Below are 25,210 nucleotides of genomic sequence, written 5' to 3' on the forward strand. Positions count from 1 at the left end.
AATATCATTGAATAGCTTTTTTTTATTTAGAGTATGTTTTATGATTTCTGAATTGTTGGTTCTCATTCCGAGGCCACAGATTTCATTTCTAATATCTCACCGAGTGAAGGTCTGTGTCACCATCAAGGTTGGAGGCCCAGTGCTAGTTCAACCCAAGTGATGCTGGCTAATCTCTAGGCCAGGTGAGCAGGTGGGATTGACTTTATTAGGTCTAATGGTGCTTTCACAGCTTTATCCTGGCTTTGTCACAGTTTAAAATGTGGACGTGGTTTCAGAAAAAAAGTACAAACATAAACTTGATAATGTAATGAACTATGTCACGAAGTACCACTTTGTAACTAAGTCATTCTCGTCCTGGGCCTAAAACCAAAAATGTTACCCCAGGTGGCTACATACTGGTTTAAAGACTAATGCTGTATCTCACAGTGATTCAATGAAAAAAGAAAAAAAGGAAAACAAAAAACGAATGCCACCCACGTTCATATTTCTTCGGAGTATTGATGCTCCAGGAAAACCAAAGCAGCAGTGAATTTTAAGAGGAATATTTCTATCCGCCTTTACCTTTACCTTTACCAGTAGAAACAACATACCTTGAAAAGTCCTGATCTCTTTCCAATTGTTTTTAATCAATCCTTGCCTTGCCTTCCCGTTGGAACAAATGCATGGCAGTCTCTTCTCTTTGTGGTTATATGCGCCACAAAGAGGCAGTAGACTGTCTGAGCTAGCAGCTCCCTGAACATGCCCTGCACCACCACCTTCACCCTGTTGCAGGTGAGCTGGCTGTGGTACGGTGAAGTGTGACCCCAGTGAAGTCATCCGCGTGAGTTCAGCTTGAACTCTGATCTCCGAGACTTACTGCCCCCTCACCCTTTTTAGAAGGAAGGTGGGGTGAGGAGAGCAGGGGGGGCGGTTACAAACAAAACAACAAAACTTCTGCTTCTGCCTGCGTGCAAGTGAGCGAACAGAAACCTTCCCCCAGGTGCACCAGCTCCCTCCAGAGGGCGGTGTGACCACTTGGAAAGGACTGCGGAAGAGCTTCCTTGCGGGTCTCTCTTCCAAGCAAAGTCCTTTCCCCAGTGGAATTCTCAGCCTTGAGGAAAAACTCTGGTAACTATCACTGAATTTGCTCTACGTATAGCTGACCCCAGTTTGATCCTTCGCACCACATTTTACCACTGCCAGGTGTGATCCCTGGGCGTTCCTGGGTGAATCCACCCTCCCAAAATAATTTGCAAGGACTATATTTGATTAATTGATCCCTCCCAGTCATGCTTTTGTTTTGGCAAGTTTTGTGATTTGGAAGAGTGTCCGATTAGCAGCTTTTCTCATTTTAAGAAAAAAAATGAGTGGGTGGAGAGACAAAAGTCTCATGCGTTCTAGTCAAAATTGGTACAAAAGTAGGGAAACAAAAAATAGTCTTATAATGAGAGGTGGCAGAGAAGGATGAACATTCTCAACATTTTTAATTTGAATTTGAATCGCCGTAAATTTACTTTTTTAATGTTTATTTTTATTGAGTTGTCCACAATAATTTATTATATTTACTATTCCAACACCAATCCTACCATCATTACACCATCCCACCACCATTATTTCAAATTTTACCACCACCACCAAAGCCTGCCCAAAAGGCAGACCTTAAATAATTTATTTTATATTGCTTGTGGGCCTGGAGCGATAGCACAGCGGTAGGGCATTTGCCCAACACGCAGCCAACATGGCCGATCTGAGTTCGATTCCTCCGCCCCTCTTGGAGAGTCTGGCAAGCTACCGAGAGTATCTCGCCCGCACGGCAGTGCCTGGCAAGCTCCCCGTGACGTATTCGATATGCCAAACACAGTAACAACAAAGTCTCCAGTGGAGACGTTACTGGGCCCGCTCGAGCAAATCGATGAACAACAGGAGGACAGTGACAGTGACAGTGATATTGCTTGTTATAAATAATCCTCTAAAAATGATCCCAAAGTTTCCTTAGAGGAAAATGCATGAAGTTTGTTGTATCTCACCCTGGAGACATTAAGCCCTTGTATAAGAGATTACTAACATGTTGTTTACATGTTGAGTCTTCTGTGCTTATATATAATATTAATATCATATTAATATTAATATATATTTTTTGATCAGGATTGCTTGTCTTCTACTTTACACTTCATCAAATGTGGTGTGCTACTCCTGCTACATCTTAGATAATGAGATGTTACTCCAAGAATTCTAAAATTTTAAATAGATTGATAGAGCTGGAGTTAAATTCTTTTTGCTTTTTGGGTCACACCCAGCGATGCACAGGAGTTACTCCTGACTCTGCACTCAGGAATTACCCCTGGTGGTGCACAGGAGACTATATGAGATGCTGGGAATCGAACCCGGGTCGGCCACGTGCAAGGCAAATCCCCCTACCTACTGTGCTATCACTCCAGCCCGAGGAGTTAAATTTTTAACTGGATGGTGACTTTGGGTCTAGAGGCATCTCTGCAGCTTGTTGATCTCTTCCAAGATTTATTTGTGAGTCTCTGAATCATGGCCATTAATGAGCTTATATGGCATGAGAGGTAGTTCGTGGGTGTAACTGCCAAGGTCCTCACAGGGAGATGTGGAGAGGTAACCCATTCCCAACTCCATGAGAGTCTGGAGATTTCTGTCACAAATCAGGAATACCTGAGTTTTTAGCAAATTCATTCTCAGGCGTGAAGCTCATTCTGAGTGGAATCACCATCATTTATAATATAGTTGATGGTAGGGTTTCACGCATACAAGGGTCCAGTTTCGCACCTTGCTGGTGCACTTATCCCCTCCCCCCACTATTGTCTCAGGTCCCACCCCCCAATCCTTGGTGGAGTTCTCAAATTCTGTTTCATGTGATCATTCTTAAGGTCATTTTTTTCCAAAGGAAGTTACTTTTGAGGGAAAAATTAGTGACATTAAAAAAAGTCAAAAATAGGTATATATTCAGAACAAAAGGAAAATCATCTGCCTTAGGATGGAGTCATGCTATTCTTGTGATTTTCCTCTAGGAATGACTGACTCTTTGTCCATTTTTGAAGAACCCCAGCCAAGATCTATGGAGAATAAAGAATTAAGAGTAATGTATTCAAATATACCACAGGAATATTGTTTTGTTTTGCTGTTGTTTCATAAGCTCTCTCCCTCTCTCCCTTTTTATCCTTTCTTGGCTTCTGGTCAGTAGAAGCAAAATAAAATGTGTTATAGATTAACCACAAGTTGGAAGACAATGTTGATTCTAAGAAATACAGGATCTCTCTTTGAGGAAAGACTGTTTAAAGCTAAACAAAGACAATGTTGACTCTAGAAAATACAGGATCTCTCTTAAAGAAAGATTATTTAAAGCAAAACAAACAGTAAGAAGAGCCAGCATTACCACCGAGCCTACTATATCCTAAGCATTCAGTAAATGTTAGCATTATGAAAACATCAAAGTGGAAATAAATCATTGTCAGACAGCACATTAGAAAGGAATGCATGCTGGAGTGCTGCGTTTCCCAAAGTAGAGGATACCATTGCCCCTCCAAGAGGGTACTAGAAGGATCGGGCTGAGGGGGCGGGGGGAGTATTCTCCGGTGTAGGAGATCTAGACGTGCTTTCTGTTTGCTTGTTTGAAGAATTAGACATCTGGGGCAGTGGAGATGAATAACTATTTTTTTTTTCTGAAAAGAGGGTGATAGAGGGTGAGTTTTCCAAAATCAGCCTGGAAAACTCTGTTCTAGTGGTAAGAGTTCTGGATTCTGTTCGGGACATTTTAGGTAAACAGTATTCAGGGTTGTGGGAATTATAGAAGCAGAAAATTTTCAGTGACTCGATCTTGGCTACACATTAGAATCTGGGGTAGAATTCTTTTAAGTGGTAGAAAGTGCTTTTAAAAATTCTTGTGGCTTTGAAAAGTCCCTGATTAAGTTAAAGAAGCTGTGGAGTAAGGACTCAGACATCAGTGTACACACACACACACACACACACACACACTCACACAAGCACATGTGTGTGTATCCAGATGACTCATGAAAGCTCAGAAATGATTGTCTTAAAGCAATGATTTTCAGTAGACTGTACATTACTGTCTTGAACTGATGGCTTACCTGGAGTGTGTGGTATTTCGTTTAATTTAGAAAATCTCAATGTTCTCCATGTTCACTGTCAAGTGAATCAATACACTGAGGAATCTGTTAGAAACACAAGTTATTGGTTACTATCCCAGACTCCCCATACCAGACCTGGGCTGGGGAGTAGAGAAGTTTGTTACCACAAGTTTTCCAGGTGACTCTAATGCTTGTGTGGGTTAGAGCATATGGACCATCTGAGTCAACTCTGGAGTAGGATCTGGAATTAGGAGTCTTATTATTTAGCTGTGATTGAGTATACTGTGAAACAGTATTCCAGATCTTTTAACCTAAGGCCTAATGTGGTATCTGAATAAATGGTGAAGTATAAAATAATGGGTGAAGTAGTCTGAGTAGGATGTTGTGGCATCAGTAGTCGGTTGACAGAGAATAGATGTGTGACCTATTTTGACTCAACTACTGGTTCATATATTCTGTTCCATATCCTTTTTAAAAATTATTCTTTCATATATTTGTTTATAATAATGTTGACACTTGTGGTCTTGGTGTGCTTTTTCTTTTGTAAGGGAATAGTAAATTGATTTTTTTCCTGGTTACCAAATTTGAGCTGTGTGACCTCAGGAAAGCCATTTAACTTCATTTTGCACCTGAGACTGCTAATCTGTAAAATGAAGGCACTTTGGCTTGTATAAATTTGTATGAATTGAAATCCCATTCAACAGTGTGGTTGAAAACATTTGTGCTGTGTTATTCATACGAGCTGTATAATTGTGTCCTTTAAATCAAACCATCTTTATTCCCTCACCTGTTTCTACTGCTGAATGATAAAGAAAGAGAAAGGAAAAGAAAACGGGAAGTAAAATCTAGACTGAACTTTGCTAGATTATTTCTGAAACATGTCAGAGCATATTAAACTGGTAGCTGTGGAAGTATTATTCTCCCATATATCCAATTTCTTTTATGAAATATACTCTGTTTCCACTCTAAAAACTTAAGTGTGCTGTTTAGATCACTGCTTTATAACTTGGAAGTCCAGGAAAGCAAGTGTCTAGGAATAAATTAACATAATTTTTTATTGATTTTGGTTTATTTTAATTTTTTTCCTTTTAGTATTTTTTCAGGTGGGACACTCCTGGTGGTATAAGGGGCTACTTCCATCTCTGTGTTTTTAGGTTCTTAAGACAGTGCTCGGGGGACCATGTGATGCTGGGGATTGAACCTAGGCCTCCTGCATGCAAGGCTTGAATTCAGTCCATTAAGCTAACTTTTATAATTATCTTTGGGGCCACACCTTATGGTGCTCAGAATTCATTCCTAGCTCTACGCTCAGGAACCACTCTTGGTGGGGTTTAAGGACTATGTTGGGTGCTAGAGAGTGAACCTGGGTCAGCTGAGTGCAAGGCAAGCGCCCTACCTGTGTTTCTTTTCAGTCTTCAAATGGTATATTTTAAATGTGCAATTTGGTAGGTTTTAATGCTGGAAACATTGTGGAGTCATAACCGCAATTAAGATGGTGGGAATACAAGTAGACACCGCGGAGGAGGACAGGGTGCTGAAAGAAAATATAAGAGAAAATATAAGGGAAATGTATGATATTCGCTCATAACAGTACCATAAAACAAAGCACCTAACAAAATAAATAAATAAATAAATAATTGTCTCCCTTAGAGGCAGGTGGAGGGAAGTGGGCACTGGTGGAGAAGTTGGTATTGGAACATTGTATGCCTGAATCTCAATTGTGAATTACATTGTAATTCACAGTGACTCAATAAAAAAATTAAAAGAAAAAAAAAGAATGGTGAGCATAAGCCTTATCCCTAGTTGTTCTTGCTCCTCTTGCCTTCCCAACCTCCTTCTTCACTTGCTCTAAGCAATCACTTAACCGCATTCAGTTGACACAGATTGCTTTGCATTTTCCAGAGCTTTGTATAAATGGAATTATATATTTTATACTTTTCTTTTCGAGAGCCTGGATTCTTTCACTCAGCACAATTGGATTGACACTCACACTGGGGTTTTCTGCCACAATCATATAGTCTTATACTAATCACATTATGTATAGATGCTATAGTTTGGATGAACGTACCCTAGTTCATTATTATACAAAACTGTACAGAAACGGGTGTGAATGTCATGTCCAAGTATTTGTATGGGCCTTTGCTTCCTTTTCTCTGGGACAAATACCAAGTTATAGAACGGCCTCCTCATGGCTTAACTTCTCAGAGTCAATCTTTGAAATTTTATTTTAAGAAATGAACAGGACTATATTTTTATTTTTCCAACGACTTGCTGTTGAACATCCTTTTCTTTAATTAAGGTAACATGGTTTCACTACAGCGTTAAAGTTTATGTTTTAGGCATATGCTGTTACTGAAGCACACTGTAGGGCCTGTATCCCCCCAACCCCCGTTGCTGTCCCTGGATTTCTTCTCATCTGCCTCCTTCCTTCCAACCCTCCACCCAACTCCTCTTGGTACACACAGCTCTGTTGGCAGTCTGAGGGTTTTTTCTTTTTTCTTTTTTCTTTTTTTTTTTTTGCTTTTTGGGTCACACCCGGCAATGCACAGGGGTTACTCCTGGCTCTGCACTCAGGAATTGTTCCTGGCGGTGCTGGGGGGACCATATGGGATGCTGGGAATCGAACCTGGGTCGGCCGTGTGCAAGACAAACGCCCAGCCTGCTATCACTCCAGCCCCTGAGGTTTCTTGTAATAGGATATTGTCTCTTCCCTTGCTTTGCTTCTTGATTTCCCACCTGAGTGGAATTATTCATTATTGGTCTTTCTCTTTTTGACTTATTTCACTTAACATGACCCCTTCTAGCTCAATGTCTTTCTATTCACATGTCTACCATTCCTATCTCTTGTGAAGTATCTGGTCAAGTCATTTTATTCATGATTAATTGGGTTGGTATTGTTCTTCTTTAAATTTGGAAGTTATTATGTACTCTAAGTACAAATTTTTATCACATGCATGCTTTACGAGTGTTTCTTCCCCTGTCTGTGTCCTGTCTTTTCATGTGTCTTTTTAAAAATATTTTTAAACAAATTTTTCTGAGTTATATGAATCACAAAGTTATTCATGATTGAATTTCAGGCATGCAATATGTCTAAATAGTAGCTTTCAAAGAACAGAAGTTTAATTTTTGTTTTTGTTTAGTTTAATTTTGGTTTGATTTTTGGGCCACACCCAGGAGTGCTCAGGATTTTCTCATGGCTCTGTTCTCAGGGATCACTCTTGGTATGGCTCGAGGAGCTATATATAGGGTGCCAGAGACTGAACCCTGAACTGTCATGCATAAGGCAAGAGCTTATCCACTGGAGGTTTACCTCTTGGAAGTTTAATTTTTGAATCTTGAAAATCATTATCAATTTTCTTTCCTATGATTTCTGCTTTTGATATTGTATTTGAAATCCATGCCAAATTTCAAATCATAAAATTTCTCCCACATTTTCTTCTATAATTTAAAAAAAATGTTCACAGTTCATTTTGAGTCCATTTTTGCATGTGGTGAGAGATACTCATTAAAGTTAATTGTATTTTTTAGCACATAGATGCTCGATTATTTCTTGCCACATTGTCGAAAGACTATAAACTCTGAACAGCATTCTCATTGTCCTTTGTCAAGAATCAGTTTTGTTTCTGTACTCATTTGAGTTCTATTGATCATTTTTTTGTGATGCTAACACCACATTGTTTTAATTCCTGTAGCTTAAATAAAGTTAAGAATAGACCTGCAACTTTATTCTTTTTAAATGTTACTTTAGCTATTCAAGTCCTTTTGAATTTTCTCAAATTTTATAATCAGCTTGCAATTCATATAAAAAGTCTGCTAGAATTTTGATTGAAATTGCACCCTGTCTATAGGTCAAGTCAGTCTTATGATTCATGAACAAGGAATATTTCTCCATGTAATCTTTAATTACAAAAAGTTTTTGGTAGCTCACAGGTCTATGCTTATCTTTTTGTAAGTTTAGCTTTACGTATTTTACATTTTGATAGTATTGTAAATGATATTTTAAATTTCAGTTTCCCATTGTTTGTTGTTAGTACGTAGAAAACATTCATTTTCCCGTGTTTGGTCCCTAACTCAGCAGTTCTGGTACCTTTTTTTTTATCTTTTTGGGTCATACCCGGCAATGCACAGGGGTTATTCCTGGATCTGCACTCAGGAATTACTCCTGGTGGTGCTCAGGGGACCATATGGGATGCTGGGAATCGAACTCAGGTCAGCTGTGTGCAAGGCAAACGCCCTACCCACTGTGCTATTGCTCCAGTCCCAGTTCTGGTACTTTTATATAGAGATTTCATTCATACTTTCTACATGTTGTGTAGAAGTAAAGATTTTGTTTGTCTTTCCTGTACTAGATGCATCTCCCCCATCAGCACTCCCATGTTTCTTCTTACCTTGTAGTATTTGGAAGACTGCTGACTTAATGGTCAATAAAGTTGATTCAAAATGCCAAGAGCAGATATCTCTTAGGGAGAGGACAATGGGAAGACACCTAGCTATTCTCAGGTCTTATTCTGCCTCTGTTCTCAGGGATTGCTTCTCGTAGTACTCTGGGGATCAAATGAGGTGCTGGGGATTGAATTGGAGTTGGTTATGTGTAAAATAAGCACCTTAACCTTGCATATTTTTCTGGTTCTAGAGAGAGCAGAAATGTTTTGTTGTTGTTTCTCATCTAAAGTAGAAAAAATTCAGTCTTACATTATTAAGAGTAATGCTAGATGTAGGTATTTTTTTTTAAAATAAATGCTCTGTTGAACTATAGGAATAAATAAATTACCCCAACCTAAGAAGGTCGAGTCCAAATACAGAAGCAGGCATGTCCATGGAAATTAATTCTGATGTTTGTTAAGGGAAAGTTATATGCAAGGAGTCTTGACACCAGAGATAATGGACAGCTCTTAGAATCAGAAGATCCAAACCCATCCATTTTGTGGGAGGCCATATTGCCCTCATGGAAAGAATGTCTCATTTTAATATCCAACTAACAAAAGGACTATGTAAACATGCTGATGCAAAGCCTCATAGAGACATCATGGTTTTATTTGTCCTATCCAAAATTAATGACTATGTTTGTATTTTAGGGGTACCTGAGTGTTTCCATTGCAGTTACAAAATATGCTGGCTTCATTCCTGGAATAAAGTTACCATCAGTCTTGGGCTTTTGATGCTTGCAAGGAAGATGAAGTCCCTCTTGTACATGTTTTTTATAGGTGGAGAACATTCTTTCTATAAATAGCATGAGATTTTTAAAATATGATCGGGAATATTGGATTTTGGCAAATGCTTTTTTGTGTGTCTACTGAAATAGACATGATTTTCCTTTTTGCTTTGTTATATGGCAAATTATAATGATTACTCTTCAAATATTAAACCAGTTTTTGTAGGGGTCTCCTAAATAACCCTTGGGGCCCCAAGGCCACTCATGGTGGTACTCAGCCAATTTGATCAGATGGTTCAGTGCTTTGGCTGGGCATTGTGATGTCGCTCAGACCCAGCTAACTTGGTCACACTGAGACACTCAGCAGTGCTTTCCTGGGATTGATTGAACTTAAGCTTTGCATCTGCAAACCTTAGGGTCCAGCCTGTTAGACTGTCTCCCTGGTCCCCCAGTTTTTAATTTGTGGGACAAATCCACTTACTAATTACATGTTATATTTTTGTATAGGGTTTTATTTGACAAAAGTTTTTGGTAGAAACATCCTCTTTAGGGTTAGCAATTATTTTCTTTTTCCTTTTAAATAGAATGTGAGCTTTTAAAGTGCAAGTTCTGGTAATTCAAAATAGTTGTTTTGCTTACCATTATCTCCTTAATGTCAAGCTCAGGCCTGGCACATAACAGACATCTTACAGCTTGTTTTTGAAAGCAGTTTCAGGCACAGATACTGGAGAAATGCTGGTTATGAAAGATTTCATCTGCCAGGCTAAGGGGATATGGAGTGTTTGCTAAAGACTTTTAAGAAGAAACACTTAACTTATTTGTAGTAGTTTTGATTACAAAAATTCTAGATGGATGTTTTCTTTTGAAGAGTTTAAGACTGATCACAAAAACTATGTGGAAATGTTACTGACAAGTCAATAGTAACAGACTTGAAGTTTCTTAGCTAACTAGTAGTATTTGGTAGTAAAGAGATATTGACCTTATGGTTATTCTAAAGTTCTCTAGTTATAAAGTTTTGCCTGGTGAGGAAGGAATGGGAGCATTGAGGAGCCTGGGTTTGTCCTTCAGGCAATACCCCTAACTTCAGGTCTTGATTTTCTTGTTTGAAAAGTGAGGTGGTGCTGTTTCCTGCTTGGTTGAAAACTGTGATTCTGGCTAGCAGTATGGCTGAATAGTAGAGTATTTGCCTTTCATGTGCAAATCTCTTGTTTTGATTCCTGGCACCACCAAATAACAAACAAAGCAGGGACTAAAAAACTTACATTCGCATAGACCATGGGTTAGTAATGGTTACATGGTTTACAAAGAAATATTTTGGGGGATTGTTCTATTTTGTGTTTTTGAGCTAGTATTGTATAAGCTTGAGATATTTGCTATGTTGGCTTGATATATTTACTACAATTTTATTACCACCTTAGCTTTTGCTAACACCATCATAGCACATAATTATCATTTTATTGTGGTGTGACTAATTGAGATCTACTCTTCTTTGCAACTTTGAAGTTTATGGTCTAATATTTTGACTACCTTCACTATGTCGTATATTTGAGATCGAATACATACTGGTTCTGAATTCATAAACTTAACTGACTTCTCCCCAGCTCAAATTCCCTAAATTCCCTAGAACCACCATCTGATTCCACAACGGATGCTGTGCTGATGTCTAAGGTGGTGGGAAAAGGGAGGCCTTCTTTTGTGGGACCCAAAGTGTTTCATTGAGGGTTTTGTTTGTTTGTTTGTTTTTATTTTGTTCTGTTTAAATTTGAAAACTCTTAGGTTTAAGATTGAAACAATTTTGGAAAAATATACAAACAGACAAACACAACCTCCCTACCCCAAACTGGGGACTTCTTAGAATTTCGTGATAGATTTTAATTCCAACTTTATGGAACAAAAAAGCTGAGTAGAATTTCCTCCAGATCTATGAAAGCCACAACTGTGACTCCCTTCAGAATCTCTTAACACTACTACAGTCAAATCCAACCTCAACCATATACTTGAGAACTCTCCAGAAAGTCTCTGAACATCATGACCCCCAAATAGAGTACTTAAATTTATTTCATTTCCATTTGCTCTTAGATGAGGATGAGCTATTAATGGCCTTAATAAGAGATGAATAATTGCATTATATTTAAAAATATTCTTAATGTTTTTATCCCTGTGATGGTTATATTTAGTCTGTATTATAGGTGGCTGTTTTAATGGCTTTTATTTCTTCATAAAATTAATAAATTTTTAAAAGCCAACACTATTTTTAAGCCGTAGTCTCAATGCCCTAGAAATGTATATATTTTTTTAGAGACACAAGTAACTATTTATATAGTTAATTTAGTAGTGACTCATTAAAGAAATGGATTTCTGTTCTCGGGTCATTCTGAAAGCACTAATTTTAATCACAGCATTAACCTTCAGACATTTTCCACTCTTGTTTGTAATTAATGTCTATTTAAGAGGGTGAAGTGTACAATCTTGGGAGGAAAGCCAAGTAAAATGAGAATAAAGTGTCATCACCCCTCTTCCAATATTCCTGATTTGGGCCCAGGGTTAATCTGGGAAGAGAGAATTATCTCCGGGGATAGATGTCATCTCTTATTTGTGTTTTAAGTAGAGGTTCTTCCCTTTTAATTACGTTTGTGTTGTTGTTTGTTAGGATATTATTTGTATTCCTGTCTGGGGATGATATTACCAATAAGATCATTTCCTAATCCAAGGGCATACAGATACAGATGACAAATTTTATTATTTGTAACCTGCAGGATGTTTTCAAATTCCATCATATAGTGCAAAATTATTATTGTACAGTGAATGTCATTCAAAACAGCTTGAGCCTACCTATAAGTAGCTTAAGAAAAACTGTATTAGGAGTACTTCTGACTGCTGTGCCTTCTCTTGGTAAGGCATTAGGAAGATGGGCATGTGGACAGGGCCTAGAACAGCACTAAGGTGCTTGCTCTGTTCACTGTTAATTCTGTTTCAATCCCCAGAACCACATACGATCAGCACAAAGCCAGGAGTGAACAAGAGCTTTTCTGGCTGTAGCCTAAGTGAACAAGAAAAAAATTCTAAGCATAAAAAGATGAGTTAGGGCCTGGGAGTTAGTACAGTGACTCAAGTGCATGTCTAGTATACACCAGGTCTTGGTTTGATCCCTGCTACTACCTGGTCTCCCTGGGCATTGCTGAGACCTGCCCTGGAAGCCCTCATGCACCACCAGGGTGACCTTTAACCCTCAGCACCAAGGCCCTGAGCGATACCAGTGGGGGTTCCCTGGGCCTCCTGAGCACTATTTGGGATCCCCAGTAAAATAAATAAAAGTATGGGTAGAGTCTAAATTTTCTCCTCCATAAAGTGGGCATGAAACCATCTGCCACAGGGTCCTGTACTGAGTAAGTCACGAGTTCATAAAGGTTACAATCTCAGCATAATGGCAGCTATGTGACATTAATACATTTAATACATTTCAAATGTCACTGTCCTCCTGTTGCTCATCGGTTTGTTGGAGCAGGCCCAGTAACGTCTCCATTGTGATACCATTCATATTTTTGACAAACTTCTTAATTTGTAAAAATTCTAAACCAAGTCTTCTGAGTTTCCTTCCTTCTTTCTCATGATTAACTGATTAAAATCTCATGGTTCCAGACTGTCACTGTCCTGTCCTCCCGCTGTTCATCGATTTGCTCGAGCGGGCCCAGTAACATCTCCATTGGAGACTTCGTTGTTACTGTGTTTGGCATATTGAGTACATCACTGGTAGCTTGCCGGACATTCACTTTAATCTTTCGGCTTAGTAGATTATGCTTTTGCTCAGTTGGAGTTAGCACCTCCACAACAGATCTCATTCACTCCACTTCATTCTCTGCCTCCCCCAATAACTCTTGTCCTCCCCCACCACTAGCTTTGTCCAGCACTTTAGAAAGACCTCATTTCTAAGAAGTGTGATTATGGACAGCATTAACCACAGAAAGTGTGGGAGAGACCAACCAAAGTGGCACAGAGATTACTCAGAGGAGACAAAGAAGTCTGAACTCCTGAGTTCCAGATTCTTGTTGATAGCTTTGGGCTTAATTCACTTTTACACCCCAAATTCATGCTCTGTAGATTATCATGAGAATCAACTTATCATGTAAGTGTTTGAATTTTTGGAAAAGGTCAATAGTTACCACAAAAACTGGTCATCTTTCAAAATTCCCTTCAAGCTCTCCTATAAAATTTGCTGATAGAGGCAGTCCAAGCCCCACTCTCCCATCTCACACCAAATTGGCCGAGCTCTTCCTGACCTGCATTGCAAATGTCCCTCTCAGCCAGAGCATCTGTGTTAGAAATGCATCAAACACTTGTGATTTTCAACACTCTCAGAGAAGCAACAGAAGTGACAAGGAGTCATGCTTCAAATTGGAGTAAACGACTCAACATGCTATCAAGTGTCATGCCCTGCCATGGTCTCCAGCTCACATGGGACTTTTCTTCTTTGAGGTGTTCAGACATGGAAGAGACTCAGTAATTTCAGGATGGGCATGTCAGGATAATGGAGGAAAGAACTCACTTTTCCATCATGGCCCCCCAGAAGCCTAAAAGACCAGTTGTCTTTGTCTCTGCTGCTTGTGCTGAGACAGTCTGGGACTTGACCTATTGTAACAATAGTTGAATAAGTCAAAAGAAAATTGCTTGGGGCTAGGGAGATAGTGAAGGGGTCATAGCATGCATTGGGCCTCCCAAAACCAAACTGTCCTCTAGGCACTGCTGGGTGTGGTCCTATTGGTCCCCTGCACCACTGGGCCCAAAAACCACACAAGTCTTTGTGCTCTGGCTTTGATCTATTGAACTCTATTTACCCCATAGAACTAGAAGTAGCTCCTGGGCCTCCTGAGCAGTGCTGGGGAGCATCATCTACCTCACCCTTCCAACCACAAATCATCCCTTGAAAGGGACCTAAAGAGTCCCTTTAGATCTAAGTGATCTAAGTGATCTAAGTGATCTCTAATGGAAAAGATTCCAATTTCATGGCAGAAAAGGAGAATGATTTAGGATCTCCTGGTACTCCACAAATTCGTTGTTAAGCACAAGCCTACTCAGTGCTGTGCTGAGTGCTGTGATTACCACTTAATATTGGAGACTGTTTCATTGTAGTCCTTGACTCCTGTAAAGTCAGACTTCATGTCATCATTCATCCATGATAGCAAGTCTTCTTTTAAAAGATAAGCAAAAAGTATTATAGTTATAGTTGGCTTTATTTATTTATTTATTTATTTATTCTTTTGCTTTTTTGGGTCACACCCAGTGATGCACAGGGGTTACTCCTGGCTCTGCACTCAGGAATTACTCCTGGTGGTGCTCAGGGGACCATATGGGATGCTGGGAATCGAACCCGGGTTGGCCACGTGCAAGACAAACGCTCTACCCGCTGTGCTATCACTCCAGTCTCTATAGTTGTTCTTTTTTTCTTTTTGAGTCACACCCAGCGTTGCACAGGGATTACTCATGGCTCAGGCACTCAGGAATTATTCCTGGGGTGCTCAGGGGACCATATGAGATGCTGGGAATTGAACCAGAGTCAGCTGCGTGCAAGGCAAGCACCCTATCTGCTGTGCTATTGCTCCAGCCCCCTATCATTGTATCACTGTATCACTGTATCACTATCATCCTGTTGGTCATTGAATTACTCGAGCGGGCGCCAGTAATGTCTCTATTCCTCCTAGCCTTAATATTATAGCAGCCTCTTCTTACTTGTCTTTTCCCAGTGATTGGAGGCTCTTTCAGGGTAAGGGGAATGAGATCTATTATTGTTACTATATTTGGCATATTACATATGCCATGGGGAGCTTCCCAGTCTCTGCTAGTGCGGGCGGGATACTCTCGGTAGCTTGCAGGGCTCTCCTAGAGGCATAACTGCCTAGGAAGTGTCTTATAATGTATTGCATGGACAACTAATACATATAAAACCAACTATAAGGGGCTGGCATGCCAAAAATCTATGCCTGGCATGCCAGTCCCCTATAGTTGGTTTAATATGTATTAGTTTAATTCAATTTAATTTGTGGCATCAGGGATCAAACCCAGGATCTTATATATGCGAGACATGTGTTCCACCACTTAGCACATATGTAACCCTTTATTCTATATTTAAGGAATTTTAAAAATCTATGTCTTAACATAGATAATGATATTTGGTTTTTTGTGACTTTTGTTGTCATGAATTCATCCTAGAGTGAATTTGAATGATTAAACTTTTCCTGAAAATTTGTTATTTTGTTTTCCCTCTGGAGTGCTCTCTTAAATAATATGGGTTTCAGCTCTTGAATTTTTATCTGATTGCTGTCTAATTTTTATTATCCTCATAACAAAGATTTACAGTTGGTTTTCATCATCTGGATCAATCTGGCGAAGGGAGAAGGGGAATTTTTATTTTGTACATTGTTTTAAACTCAGTCAGTGGAGATTTTCTTTGGCTTCTCAAGCAACTCGGCAATTTAGAGTTACAGTGACCTCAGAAATCATCCTTCCCTGTCAACGTATCTAGAAAATCTGAATCAATCTAACAGTGAATGAAGTTGGGGTGTCTCAGGCAGAGGGCCTGTGAGGACTCCTCCTACTAATTTACTGAGAGTTTAGTGGAACTTATTGTCCTTAATCCTTAATGTTGTATGTGAAGAAAGAGTCATATAAATGGAAATGCTTGGTGGCTGGCAGAGGAAATCTTTGGCATGAAACGCTGTTTTCTTTCTTTTTAGTGCAGTTGAAAAAAATTAAAATTGTTCCCAGTTATTCCCTCTCTTTGTTGCAGTCCTTCCCTCACATCCCAGAACACTCCAGTGGTGGCAGGAATCAAACCCTGAACCTCGTACATACAAGACAAGCTGTCTACTGCTGAGCTACATCTCTTAACCTCTCCTTATTTTATTTTTAATTTTTCCTTTAAATTAAAAAAATCACTATTATGATTTAGGTCACATGTTTATAATTGTGTTAATATTTATGATTTGGATGTACACCATTACCACAAATCCTCTTTTTTTTTCTTCAGCCAGGACTTGTCTGTATGAGAATTTTGTTTTCCAAGTTGTAATCTGTTTAGGGAGGTGGAGCGATAGTACAGTAAGTAGAGCATTTGCCTTGCACACGGCCAACCAGGTTCAATCTCCAGTGAACCATAACGTCCCCTGAGCCCACCTCAGCTCAAGAGTCATCCCTCAGCTCAGAGTCAGAAATAAGCCCTGAGTACCACCATGTGTGACCCCCCAAACAAACAAAAACCAAATTGTAATCTGATTAAATTTTATTTATCAGACATATGATTTGTTTAAGGCAAAACCCCTCCCCCCCGTTTTTTTTACCTATAAGAGATGCTTCTTTGGGAACATTTATGCAGAACACTATCCAACACCCACCAGTACCAGCCCCCTTCACTGCTCTTAGCACCTGAGGACTCTCTGGCTTGTCCCAGTGTTCCCCAGTGAGAAATACTGTGTTTCCCTTACTCACTGGATATCTCCCCGGGTAGTCTGTTTGGATGGCTGAGGTGTGAGTTGTGAGGTGTCTCACAAGAATGGATGTGCATCCTGAAGTCTAGAGGGTTTTGACATGTCACGATCACAATCACGACCATCCTATTATTCGGCGATTGCCTCGAGCAGGCCCCAGTAATGTCTCCTTCATCCTAGTCCTGAGATTTTTTTTTTTAAGTGCTATATTCTGCTGGAGCGATAGCACAACGGGTAGGGAGTTCGCCTTACAAGTGGCCAACATGGCCGACCCGAGTTCGATTCCTCCGCCCCTCTCGGAGAGCCCGGCAAGCTACCGAGAGTATTCGATATGCCAGACACAGTAACAACAAAGTCTCCAATGGAGACGTTACTGGGCCCGCTCGAGCAAATCGACGATCAACGGGAGGGCCTTTACCTTTACCTTAAAGTGCTATATTCAAGGCTCTTTCAGAGTTAGGAGAATGAGACCCATCATTGTTACTGGTATTTGGCATATTGGGTACGCCACAGGGAGTTTGCCAGACTCTGCCATGTGGGCAGGTTACATTTGGTAGCCTGCCAGTTTGTCCAAAGTAGGAATGAGATAATAAGATGGGATCTGGGTTTTATAGTCTCTGAGTCTTGGCCGTTGATGGGATTACACGGCGCCAGGGGGCCAGTTGGTGGGTGTGACCCCCGCCTACTAGAATTTGGAGGATCTGGGTGAAGGATGCTCGACTCCAATCCGAGTAGGCTTGGAGATCTCAGCCCTGGGACCCGCGTGCCTTTGTTCCTCTGCCAGTACCTTCATGTGTGCGGAGAGTGGTCTCAGCATGGTGGTGGCTGGTTCTGGAGGTCTTCGGCTGCTGGAGCCCTGGTCGGGACGGGGAGGAAAACTCAACCCGCTCCCCTCCAAGGGGCCCTGGTGAGGACAGCCAGGTGCGGGGACAGGAGACTTTGCCATGTGAGGTATACAAAAATGAGTTCCAGATTATTCCTAAAACTCCATCCCTCCTACTCACTGCACCTCACTGGGAATAACCCTGAGTGTGCGAAGGGAAGAGTATTTGGAATAGAACTATCAGTCTCCCGTGTTGCATAAAAGGAGAAAGGAAAATAAAAATTTTGAAAAAAACCAATGTTGGAGAATAAGCTCCTTGATCCTAAAGCATTTGTCAATAATTTTGCAACGCATCCATGTGTGCCATGTCTCACACATCCTAGAGACTCAATAAATGTCCTGAATGAACGAAGGCACTCAACTCAGTAGGTTTATATAGTCTCAGGACTGAGAGGGAAAAAAGGGAAGAAAATGTAGCATTTGATTTGGCTGTTCTATTTCCCTCCAAATTAATTTCCTTCTTGTGAAAGGCTCAGTGTAGGTGAAATTGAGTTGTGTGTTGTTCCCTGCCAACCAGCACCACTGTCAAAAACCCATAGCTGTAGGGTCACTTTCCTAACCCATCCTTGAATACCAGGCCAGATGCCTTTCTGCCTAGGTGGTTCTGGTGAAATTGTTCTGACAGGTTATTCGCCTTAAGACTAACCTATTCTGAAGGAAGAGATGGCTGACACTGTCATCTGTGGACAAAATAATCGTTGTCTGGACGTTTGAGCCAATCTGTATTTTTATTTCATGTGTAATTGGCGAGAAAATAGCAAAGACAAATTTAAATGCTTGCATCTCTAACCTTGTCACCATGTCTGAGCACTCATTCATCATCATTATCTTGCATTCCTGCAGCCCGCAGACTTCATAGGAAAGCAAGCACTGAAACAGATTAAAGCCCAGGGTCTGAAACGAAGGCTGGTTTGCCTCACCTTGGAAACGGACGACGTTGATCCAGAGGGAAATGAGAGTGTCTGGCATAAAGGCAAGGTGAGTGTGAGCCCTGAGCCCAGCCCCCGGCAGCCCCATGCCACAGAAACTCTCCTCATTTCTGGTTCCTTTCAGGTTTTGCCCTTTATTTTGTAATGTTTTGTTTTCTGAGAGAGGAGTTTGTGACCCATACGAATTCAGAGCTGACATCCAGGAAACCAAAATCAATGAACTAAACAGGGAAGATGAAATGCTCATTTATTTAAAAAAGAACTATGTAATTATTTTTGTTATATAATTCTAATTTATTTTGATTTAAGAGAATACACCAAGGCCTAGAAATGCGTGGTTCAATGAGGAGGATGTGATTTGGAGATAAAGTCGACTAGTTGCTTGTCACATCCATTTGTGAATGCAAACAAGGTTTTATAAATCAGTGAATACTATGATTTAACTTCTCAGAGATGTTTCAGAAGGAGGCAATTCTGACCATAATACATTAAATAACAGAAAAATAATTTTCCAAAGAAAAAAATATATGTGACATTAAGGGGTGTAAACCAGAAAGTAAAGTGAAACGTGGAAACCATTTGGTTCTTCGGGAAGAGTAAAATTGACTTCTCACTTTGGAATGTTACAATTCATTCTGTTTATTGGCATTCAAAAACAAAACAAAACAAAACAAAACAAAATAAAAGTCCATAACTTACCAATTGACTTTAGTTTCTTCCACTTTGTTTATTTGGGTCCCTCACGCCCTGTTGTTCCTGGGCTACCAGCTCTGTGCTTGAGGGTTACTCCCAGCAGTGCTCAGAGGACCATATACTACCACGGAGCAAAGTTGGGCCTCAGCCTCAGACCCCTGAACCGTGTCTAGCCTGACCATGTGTAATGCCCAGTTTGGTTCAAGATATTACTTGCCTTGGGCTGGTATTATTAGATAAGTGTGCAACACTCATTTGAATCTTGAGAAAGGGCACAGAATCTTTAAAGTTTATAAAAAAATACCTATTCCATATTGTTATTTTGGTTTGGGGCCACGCCTGGAGATGCTCAGGGCTCACTCCGGGTTCTTCATTCAGGGATAACTGGCAGGGATCAGGGGATCATATATGGTCTGAGAATCGAACTCTTGTCTACTACATGCAAGGCAAGTGCCTTACCTGTTATATATCTCTCTCGTCCTAGATGTTCCTTAGTGAACAGGCTTGGGCAGAACCCAAACACTCAAAGATTACATGCTAGAGATTTTTTATTTTTCCTTACAACTGTAACTGACTTTATGTTTGTTTCCATGTCTCGCATCAATAATAGCAAGAACAACAGAGGTGAGACAAGCCAGTAGCGTAAATTTCTGTCTTTGGATGACTAAAGAAGTGGCCTTTGGGGCCGGAGTGATAGTACAGTGGATAGGACGTTTGCCTTGCATGCAGCCAACCCAGATTTGATCCCCATCATCCCAAATGGTCCCCCAAACACTACCAGGAATAATTTCTGAGTGCAGAACCAGGAGAACCCCTGAGCATTGCTAGGTGTGACCCAAAAGCAAAAAAATAAAAAAAATCCCGGGCATCCCTTATGGTCTCTCCACATCCCTTGCCCCATGCACCAGCAGGAATAAATTCTGAGTGCAGGGCCAGAAGTGACTCCTGAGCATCACCCAGTGTGACCCAAAAACTTGAAAAAAAAGTTAAAATTAAAAAAATGGCTTTTTAAGTTCTGCCCTGGATACATTTGATAGGGAGTGAACATCTATTGAGGTTTTGAGTCTGTGGTGGATAATTTTTTTTGTATTATCTCATCTAATTTTATAATACACTTCCAGTGTAATACCCATTTAAAAATGAGTTTGGGCCTCAGAGAGGTTAAGTGATTTTCTTGAGGTGACACAGTAGTGAATGACAGATCTTCTTTTTGACCCAGGTGGACTTGGGCTCTGTTAGGCTTAGCCTTTCTTTAAGCCATGCCGACCATTTCCCCCATCTCTGTTACTGTCTCATACTGTTCTTTTCAGTACTTATATATACCCACCCATGCCAAGGAGCAGGTGGACCCTATGGACACTTGAAGCCAACAGACTTTGTTTGGCACACAAGCCCTGTCTTAAACATTTCATCTTTGATTGTGCCATTTGCAGTTCCATTTCCTGCACAGTTTCGCCTTCCTCTTCCTGTTCTAAGTTTCTGATTCAGTCCTCTTTTATTTTCTTTGTTCCCGGCTTCCTTCCCCCTTTGTGTCTGTTGTCAGCGCTTTCGGGGTGTGGGGGCGGGGGTTGCAGGTTTGGTTGTGATGCTTGTGCATGATCTGTTTGTAGCACAGTTGTGGGGCTTAGTGTTCACTCCTGGTGCTTTGGTGCCTGCTGAGAACCGCACTCCTGGCTACAGTGCTCGCACAAGTCCACACCCTTAGCTGCAGCAGTGCCAGGGGTTCCAGCGAGCAGAGCTTTTGTGAACATGCTTGCAGCTGTGGTGGCACCTGGGCTAGAACTCACATCTCACATTTGCCACATAGGTGCTTTTAGCTGCACAGCCTACCCCAGGGCCCATTGCTCCTTGTCACTTACTATGCTCTTCCTCCCAATCAGAGTAGCCTGCAGTGTCCTCTGCTAATCACTTCTGCTTTTAACTGCTTGGCCAAATCTCAGCCTCTCGCCTACAAATCAAGCCACTGATGAACTCACCTCTAAACTTTTTTGCACCACCAATTAATTTTTTCTAGTTGTCATAGATCCCTCGCCTCACCTTTGTTTGTTTTGTAATTTTCACTCTATTTTTGTCACCTTTCTTCTTTTACTTTCTTTTCTTTTTCTGTTTCTTGGGGCCGCACCAAGTGGTATGCTCAGGATATACTCTTGTCTCTACGCTCCAGGGACCACACACTGTTTCATAGATGGAACTGGGGTTAGGTATGTGCAAGACCAGTGTGTTAATCTGTACTGTATCCTGCACCTCATACAACTTTTCCAGTCTCCTTACAGACTGACTCTGTCTCATTGGGCCATGGAGGTGACTTGGCGATGGAAGAACCATGCTGTGAGGTTCTGTCTGCAAACCATATCAGCCATGTTGAACTAACCTTCTTCTGTTTTTGCTTGGCTTTTTTGGGCCACTCTTCTAGGGGTTACTCCTAGCTCTGCCCTCAGGAATTACTCCTGAAGGTGCTTGGGGATCCTTTGGGGTGCTGTGGATCAAAATTGGTTGGCTGCATGCAAGACAAGCATTCCACCTGCTGTTTATTACTTTGGTCCAAGACGAACAAGACTTTAGCTATCAAAATGGACTTTATACCAAAAGAAGCCTGGAAACCTAAATATTCAAATTTGAATCACTTTAAAGTGTAGATATGTTAGATATAATCAGTTTCACCTCAATAAATTAAGTAAACAAAAGCTATACACCCCATTTAAAAATTTTATCCTTTGCCATGTCTGTGCACAAAGTTTACAAGTTGTATTCTACAACATGGTAGTAAATTGTTTTCTACATGTTTTCTATCATGTACTGTTTTCTTTGAAAGCTGCAGATCCAATGGTAGTTTCCTTTGTTAGTGCTCTCTCTTCCTCTCGTCCTTCCTGATATCATCTTACGGCTCTTTGGTACTCAGTGGGCTCATTTGATGATTTAAGAGCCCCCTTAGATCTTTTTTGTACTCCAAATTGAATGAAATAATTTTTTTCTTTTTATTTCCTGTCTTTGTCTGGACTTGTGCTGCCTTTGGCATTTGATATTCTACTTTTGAAAATACTTCCAGTTCAAGAAAACACAGGTAGTCATTAATTGGATTTTTTAAAATCAAGCATCTACTTTGTGCAGGCAATAATCTGGGCATTTGGGACATAACAGCCAACAAAATAAACAAGAAGCCCTGCTCCGTGAAATTTATATTTCAGGAAAGGGAGAAATAGACAATGATCAAAGTAAATAAATGGCATGTTAGAGGGTAATTAATGCCCTGGGAACAAGTGCAATTTATTACAAGATGAGCAGAGCTGAAGGGAAGGATTTGGCTTCAAAATTAAATAAAGCTTAAAGCTTAATTTCAAAAAAAATCAATGCATAAAGGACTGAAGACATAGTTCAAAGGGCCGAGCACATGATTTGCATGCAGGAGCCCAGGCTTGGTTTTCTGGCACTGCAGTCTGCCCCAAGCACTGCTAGCATGGTAATAGGTGTAGCCCTTGAGCACTGCAGGGTGTGCCACTGCCCACCCCCAAATCAAAACATAAAAGTAGGTATAAGAAAGACTTAGTTCCATTAATATAAAAACAACTTTACTGGTATATTTTGAAGAAAGGGTTTAGAGAAAGGGCATTTTGAGAGTCTGGAATATTTTCTTTCTCTATAAACAAATATCCAGGAATAGTGGAAGAATCACAATACATCATCCAAGTTAAATTGCTAGCTCCTTCAAAGGCCATTTACCACACTATCTTCTAAAGTCAGTTAGAGGCGTCTGTAAGCCATATAATTAAGAGAGCAATGAGAAAAGACTAAAAATAAATGGGACCAATTTACATTGGTAAAAAGAAAACCAATGTTTGATTTCACAGACAATATGAGAATTGGCTAGGCAGAGTTGTGGGGAAGGTCGTTCTGTGACTCACTGAGGGAATAGAACGTAGCTGGAAGATCGCAAGGTGAAATCTGAGAGGGATGCTAGGGAAAACCTTTCCTTAGAGATTCCGTAATGAAATGAAGGGCGAGATTTCTACCCTTACTCTAGGCCTCTCCTTGCATTAGAGAGAAAGTAAAGGAGAAAGAAGAGTAATCAAGGAGAAACCAAAGCTCTTAATAAGTTTTTTTAAAAATAGCACTTAAAGACCAGAGAGATAGTATAGCAAGTAGGGCACTTGCCTTGCATGTGGCTGACCCAAGTTTGATCCACAGCACCACATATCCTTGAGTACTGCCAATGAATGACCCCTGAGCACAGAGGCAGGAGCGATCCCTGAGCGCTGCAGCAGGGTGTACCCCTCCTCTCCCAAATAACCTTTACAATTAGCATGCTGTTTGTGTAAGATGATGCAGAAATCACTGCAAGAGGAATCTCTGCTGGGCTATTAAAAGAGGAAGAAGGTTGAAGAGACAGCACATGGTCTCTGAAGGGCGGTAACTGTACTGTGCTTTGTCACTCCATATATAGGGATTTGGCTGGGAGACATGCTCAGACAAGTCTGTTTTCTCAAGATGTACATACAAGCAAATGGGCTCCCAGGACTCCAATCATAGACATCTATTTTATAGGCTGGGCAGTGAAACCCATGCTGCCAAGACAGTCTTTCAAGAAGCAATGATGATAGCTTTCCACCCTTGACCCCATCCCTACCTCTGTCACTGAATCAGTCAGCTATATCTTGGTCTGCGGAACCCGTGAGAGAGTCGAGTCACCTTGTGCAATGATGTGCTCACGTTGCTTTGGAAAATAAACAACTAGTTCTCATTCGAGTGTTGTTCAGATGTGATATGCACTGCTTCTGATTGGGATTTCAGGGAGCCCATTCAAAGCTGCAATGGTATCCATCAAAGTCTGCATTTAGTGCCATAAATGTGTGAGTATCCGAAAGACCAGAGATGCTGCGATTCAAGTATAGCTGAGTCATGAGCATGGTGTTTCTTGGGGACAGCTCCCAAGAGCCGATGAGGGGCTGGCATAGATACAAGTCACTTTGAATGGAGTTTTACACCCAGAGTTGCTTTTCTGATCTTCTTTTATTTTTTAAAAAAATATGGTACTCTAACCTCATGTGTATTTTGTATTTTGAGGTTATATTTTTTCATTTTCCATGGATATCTCCTCCCTTTTGTCTCTTTTTGTTTTTAAGTAAAATCTGATTTTAACTACCCCTCCCCTTACTTTAAATTACACTTGTGATAGACTTTTTTTTTTAATCTGAAAGCCTATAGCTTCACTCTGAGTTTCAAGCCCTTGTTCAGAGAACTTTTCTCTGGTTTGACATCACAAGTTTTTCTAAATTAAAAAAAAATTGTTGTTACTGTGTTTGGCATATCGAATACTCTTATTATAAATACTATTTATATCTACCTCCATGGATAGATATAGCTAATCCTGGAAAGTTCTCAGAAAGTTTCATCCATTTCATTTCTACCATTCTAACAACATAATTCCAATAATTCCATTTACCTTCAAAGTGTTGAGCAGTTCTTTATGAATTATGATGGTCACCTCTGCTCACTGGTCATGGTTTCTGGTATCACTATGTGAATCTCTCAGTTAGACTAGAAACTTGGGACTATAGGAAGCGGCTCTGCTGATTCTCTAGAAAGTCCGGTAAAATGTTTTGTATACAGTAGAGATAAAGAAGGTTTAAGTTACATTTTATTTAGGTGCTTAGCAATTGTAGGAAATTGTTAAATACTACATAGATTCAGATAGAATAGTCACATTGACTATGGATATACTAATAGCTAGTTTTACTCCTCACTATTTGGCTAGTTTTAAGCCCCCTCAAGGAAAGGGGGTTAAATTTGAATTTGGGTTCTGAAATTTGTTATACGTTGTCTTTATTATTGCCATGCTAGTTAGAAAGGAGAACTCTTTATGTCTAAAATGAAAATATTCAGTTCTTCCTCCTATCAGATCTCTTTACCTGTAGTGCAAACCATAATGGCCAAAAGAACACGGGTTGGTTGGGGTAGAGTGGGGTGGAAAAGTGCCTGCTGAAAAGCACACT

General features: G+C 40.3%; 1 protein-coding gene across 1 annotated transcript in view; it reads left to right on the forward strand.

Annotated features, from left to right (window-relative positions):
* The window catches only part of DMGDH (dimethylglycine dehydrogenase), a 73,813-nt gene that overhangs the window by 46,873 nt on the left and 1,730 nt on the right, over window positions 1-25,210 (forward strand). Inside the window, exon 15 of the mRNA XM_056112661.1 lies at window positions 18,445-18,579. Within this exon, the coding sequence (XP_055968636.1) occupies window positions 18,445-18,579 (135 nt within the window). The remainder of the gene's footprint in view (window positions 1-18,444; window positions 18,580-25,210) is intronic.

Source organism: Sorex fumeus, unplaced genomic scaffold (genome assembly GCF_029834395.1).
Source record: "Sorex fumeus unplaced genomic scaffold, SorFum_2.1 ptg000018l, whole genome shotgun sequence".
Lineage (NCBI taxonomy): Eukaryota > Metazoa > Chordata > Mammalia > Eulipotyphla > Soricidae > Sorex > Sorex fumeus.